The 6,000-nt window shown below is 37.2% G+C and overlaps 1 protein-coding gene across 1 annotated transcript in view; it reads left to right on the top strand.

Annotated features, from left to right (window-relative positions):
• The first annotated feature begins 347 nt into the window (after positions 1–347).
• The window catches only part of slc30a2 (solute carrier family 30 member 2), a 69,201-nt gene continuing 63,548 nt past the window's right edge, over positions 348–6,000 (top strand). Inside the window, exon 1 of the mRNA XM_067983775.1 lies at positions 348–479. Coding sequence (XP_067839876.1) covers positions 400–479 — 80 coding nt within the window. The 5' untranslated portion in view covers positions 348–399. The remainder of the gene's footprint in view (positions 480–6,000) is intronic.

The raw sequence follows: 6,000 nt of genomic DNA, 5'->3' as shown, positions 1-6,000 counted from the left end.
GTCTTCGGGGAAGAAAGCTATGCGCCTCAGCAGCCTTATGTTCTGAAAGATGTGACAATAGTGTCGGCACACGTCGCACAGTGTGCAGTCGGAGAGCTCCTTTAAGTCAAAGCAGCTCCGATTGCCCTTTGCACACGACTCGCTCGCCTATTAACATATAGCACAGCGGGAAGGAGCCCCGCGGTCAAAGGAGCTTCAGCCCAGCAACAGAAACTTTACGGGGTCGGAACCGCACCAGAATAAACGCTGTATTTCACAGCTCTTCTCAGTGAAATACCTTATGATTTGAGATGACTTTTAAACACAGAGAATCTTCACCAAAGTGATTTCATTTAGTCAGAAGGATATCCGGTTAGTGCTTTCCAAGTTCCACTGTGCTCCACTGTAGCAGTTGGAAATATGCATCAGTTTGTGGATTCAGAGAAAGCTAATCTGATAACTGAAAATAAGGCAAGGATGTACACTCTACGACTGAAAAGGTAAAAAAAAAAATCATAACAGGTTGTCATTGTTACGTTATAATATATATCTTGAAATGCGCTTGCATTGCTAAAGGTTATACAGTTAATACTAAATGAATTAATTGAAAGCAAATTGCACTCTGCAGACTATTTAACTATAGCAACTGAGTGCAAGGACGTGGAAGGTGTTTTACATGTTATCAGTTATCTCACAAAATAGTACAATTTTTGCATTTTGCATAGATTTATGTTAAATGAGCTGGCATTACGTTGAGGTGATGCTATTACGGTTGGCTGAGTAGGTATTTGATTAGCTCGTTATTCAGTAAAATTGGGTAAATATTTAGCACATATGTAACGCTATACAGATAATGTGATAGAATAATTAGAATTGTTGGGTTGAAAGTAAGACGATGAGGACGATTCACTGAAGCACTGCAGTCCTGAAGGTTTGCAGGAGGTACATCTAAATTCTCGTTCCCTTGCTTTGTCCACGATTGATTTTGTTGGATTAAATATAGTTGAAAGGGAAGATGCTGGGAGATTTTGGAACCAGTTGATGTATTTTCCTGGAAGCGCTATCACACCCTGCAGTCTAGAATAGTGCGCAAGCGGAGAACGCACTAGCTGCTGAGTTTTTAAATGATTAGTATTTACAGTAGATTGTGGGCCATAATTTGATATGCATATCATTTGATATTAGCCTTTATCTTTGATATAATTAAGGTACAATAATGTACTAATAAAAAAACTTGGTCAGTTGCTTTAATCTAACCTGTGCACACACTTTACATGTACCATTTACGGTGTCATGATCTGTTGTTCAAAGGCTCCGAAACAAATGTAGAATTTGCCCTTTTTTTCCAGCTGGGTTTCAATGTGTCCATTGTAATTGAGCTAAAATGTACTCTCAGAACAGATTCCTGCGAGAGCAGTTTGTGTGAAGAAATTCATTTTCACGCCTGGTTTCATTTCAGACAATCTGTGATTAATAGCTCGGGGAACTGATCATTCAGCAGATAATGCAAAAGGCAATACTAATGATTGATGATATTTTATAAGAAGGACATTAGAAATTTGTTACACGTTCACCGTCCATGAGTTTATTTATTTAAATTGCCAACTAACGGTTTATTTTCGTATATTAATCCTGTTAATGTGGTTTATTTGAATATTTGATAACTTTTGATTGAAATATTCAATTTTCAAACGTAGAAACCGCACAAATACCTCGTCACTTTCAAGATATTCGGCACTTAGAATCCATTCAAAACAAGTTATCTACTCCCTGTTAAATGGAGCGTTGAAAATGTTGATCACAATTTCAGTTGCATGCGATAGAAGAATAGCAGGATATACAGAACACGATTGCACACGATTTTGAAACAAACATAATTAACATGAATTAAATCATAGGACAGCATCTCAACAATAAATATGCTGACTTTTATTTTCCTCAGTGCGCAAAGTTAAAGAACCAATGTTTTACTACTACCATTATGTTATAAGTTTGATCAACGATTTTTTTCTTAAACTTGACATGCACAAGAAAGTATTCCCCATTATCTCTAGCTGTCGCAGTGATGTGTTCTAAGAATAATTCATGAATATGGGCAGTTTCTACACAGGCAACGGTTAGCACTGGCCTATGATTTTAGAAAGTATTTTATATTTAGTGAATCCGCCATCATATTTGCCACACTTGAATTCATTTATGGTTTATCAAAGAGACTGACGAGCGACCGGTAACCGTCATTCAGTGTACTGAGTTTAGAATATCGGATAAGATAAAAAAAATTGTTTTAACAGCTCAACACTGCGCACCTAACTATGGGCAAAAAGCTATATTGTAACGCTCCACGAATACTGCAACACTGGTTAATGGAAACATTATCCAGCATTTGGGACAGTGATTATTGATTTATTCAGTTTAATTTTTAGTTGCGGTAAATTGCCCTAAACACTCACGTGAATTGTAGTTAACATGCTATGTATATTAGAGCTGCAGAGATACTTTCTAGGTCTCAAAGGCCAGAATATGCCCTCGACTGTAATGCAAATTGTATCACGTATACCTTGGTCATCACCTGGATTTCTGTCCTCTGATGAAATTCAAGGATATTATTGGACTCCGTGGACTCTGCTAAACATCACTTCAGTGTCGGGCAAAAGAGCGTCTGCCGCATTTCACCCTGTTTCCCCTGATCGTCTAATCAGCCTGGGACATCAATTCAGTCAGATTTGTCTAATTGGCGTGATTCAGAAGTGGAAATATATACACTTAATATAGACTTATAACGAACTCAAGGGAAAGGACGCTGCGCTCCAACTGTGAAATAGACTTATGTTGTTGCGTGAAACCAGCCGTATCAGGGCTGGGACAAATCAGTGGCTATTTTATCTATATCTGGCATTATGATTTAATGAGATCTGGTGAATGTTATCCCCGTATTGTACATAAATACAATGTAAGAATATTAAGAAACAACATTGATACATTTAATATTCAACATTAAAAAAATCTTTCAGAATGCAAGCACTGCACGAAGTTTAAATTTTCATCTAGGAAATGATCAAAGGATATTTGAAGAATAAAATACCTTTGTTACTACAGCTCCGAACCCATACGGTTAAATAATTTGTTTGCTATCAATTACGTGAGGATTAGACTTTTTCTATTATAGCCGTTTGGATAGCTTGTCCCCGCCCCGCCCAAAACACTTACAAATGTCACAAATCATTTCAGATTTCAACCGTTATATCTGAAAGAATAATTGCTGAAAGCTTAATTTTGGGAGATAGGAGAGCGAAGCTGTAAATCTATTAGAGCACAAATATGAGGTGTATTATGGATGAACCGACTTGTCGAGAAAGGAAAATTCTAATGTCATGTTTGAGTTTACTAGTTACATGCAAAGGATAATTTTACATACCTTCTGCAAATCATAAAAGAAAACGTCTTTTCCGCAGGCCGATGTTATAAAGTGTGCTTATCCGCAGGATTCCAGAATTACAATGTTGCAGTCTTTGATGATCTAAAGATCGTTGAAAGTGATCAACATTTTTAAAGTGGTATTTTATGATGGTAAAGAGGACACTTGGTAGTGAAAAAGTACTTGTTAAGAAATCTACACCACAAGGAAGCCATTAACACGTCAGCGCACAAGCTGTTTGAAAGCAATTGTAAACAATTTGACAACACCAAGTTATAGTCCAACAATTTTATTTGAAAATCACAAGCTTTCGGAGGCTTCCTCCTTCCTCAGGTGAATGAGACCAGGCAAAAAGGGATAGAACTAAAAACCGCGAAATTTGTCTATAACCCTCATTATTGTTTAAAAACAGCCTTTTCCAGAAAATTATATTCCAGAAGATATTAAAAATTCAGCAAGGTTATTAATATTTCTTAAGAGTCCAATCGTCCTAAAGGAGTTTTCCTAAAAACTTTAGGATTTTAAATTGCTTGTATCAGAAAGATTTGTACCTGTAAATATGTTTGTTTTGCAGAATCACGTTTGTTTCGAAAATGAAGTATTTTATAAAACTGAAATGATGAACATCATAAAGAGAACTGAATCCAACCAAGATCCTAAATCACCTGATTTAATAATGTGTCTATGAATTGTGTGAATTGCAACGGCTGAGTTACTGAATTACTGACTTACTGACATGTAGATTTGGAGCTAGGCTGCAGAAGTCAGAATAGGTATATCTTGGGGGCTATAGATTTTGGTCACATTGTATGTTCTAATGCTAAGAAATTGACGTCTGTATTTGGAATGTCAACACAAGTAATGTGACATTACAGCCCTGTATAACGTTTGCCCTTTGGTGACATTAAATCTGCATAAAATATTTTAAACTGTAAAATAACTATAAACTATTTATGGAAAATATGTAAAATAATCAGTTAATTTACAGGATTCACTTTAGCAGACAGGTCTATGAGGATGATCTGTGGTTCTGTGAGATATCTCATATAGATAGATAGGTAGATAGATGGATAAAACACACAAATATTAAGAAACAAATTTATTGAAAAATTCAAGATATATACAGAACAAATTAGAACTTAACCTGTAACAGAAACATTTCAAGTGAAATCAGTCTATCCAGCTGTAAGCAATATACAGTCCTCCACGCCTACTCTCCTACACCCGTTCTGTGGTGATATTATAGTAAGGAATCTTACAACACCAGGTTATAGTCCAACAATTTTATTTGAAAATCACAAGCTTTCGGAGATTATCTCCTTCGTCAGGTGAGTGAGTGAATGAGAGGTTCTCAAATCGCATATCTTAATGCGATTAATGAGATATGTGATTTGAGAACCTCTCATTCACTCACTCACCTGACGAAGGAGATAATCTCCGAAAGCTTGTGATTTTCAAATAAAATTGTTGGACTATAACCTGGTGTTGTAAGATTCCTTACATTTGTCCACCCCAGTCCATCACCGGCATCGCCACATAGTGATATTATAGAATATGCATCTATGAAGAATAGGAGCCATAATCTCCTACAGTAATCTGGAGAACAAAATCAAAAATCCCATGACACTTCATTAATCCAATGGAACCCAATATTCTAGGATGTTCTTTCACAAGCTAGAACTCTTCCTTCAAAATACACACAGAGCACTGTGTGATTCACAATGCTAAGAATTGCAAACACAGGAACAAGATAGATTAGATTTTAGCATTTAGGCTATGATAGCAACAAGTGCTCAAAGCAGTTCCAGTTTTGGCATGGCTCCTTGTCTCCTGACATGGCTATGCTTAACCAAATGTTTCTTATAGCTCTACTCAGATTTTTCTTTCAGATAATTTTTACTCTCTTTACCTGCCATCCAATGTTTTTATATGCTCATATTAAACTTTTTTTTACTGTAAGATACTTAGTTATATGGTATGCTGATGTGCTAATGTGGTGGACTTTGATGCTTTTCAGAGACTAAACTTTGAATATTGGTAAGAGTATAGCCACAATCTCTGATAATATCAAAAATGGGATTTTGCACACACACTTACCTTGTGCAAAAACTGCAGGGCAGACTTTTCTTGAAGGTGGAGGTGGCAGCCAAGGAACATCAAACAGATGCTGAGGTGCCCAGACTGAGGTGGTCTTTTTCTGTCAGGTGGTTTCTCAATGGGGTCAGCAGCCATGAATGCAAAGGCTAGCCCTGATCGCTGAAGAGCCATCCATCCAGTGTTTCTTCTCCTTCAAATAACATCAGCACCTTGGAGTGCCGCACAATGAAGGAATCAGAGCTGGTTTCTGGGTAATGGTCATTGACATGTACATTGATGTTTCTGTGGTCAGGTACCACCTGAACAGTAATTGAATGGAAAACCTTTCTGTTCATGGAGGCCACAGGTTTGAGGTGCAGAGCTCTACTGCACACAAGGATGCCACCTACACTGCCCTGCCCTTGAGGGAACTCCGCTTCACAGTGAAACTCCTGCCCAGTTCCTTTCCACAGGAAAAGTGATGAAGGTGTTGCCCCATTCAAACACGGCATTTGTTACCCTTTTGATAC

Source organism: Heptranchias perlo, chromosome 5, assembly GCF_035084215.1.
Source record: "Heptranchias perlo isolate sHepPer1 chromosome 5, sHepPer1.hap1, whole genome shotgun sequence".
NCBI lineage: Eukaryota > Metazoa > Chordata > Chondrichthyes > Hexanchiformes > Hexanchidae > Heptranchias > Heptranchias perlo.
This window is presented reverse-complemented; position numbering and strand designations above follow the sequence as displayed.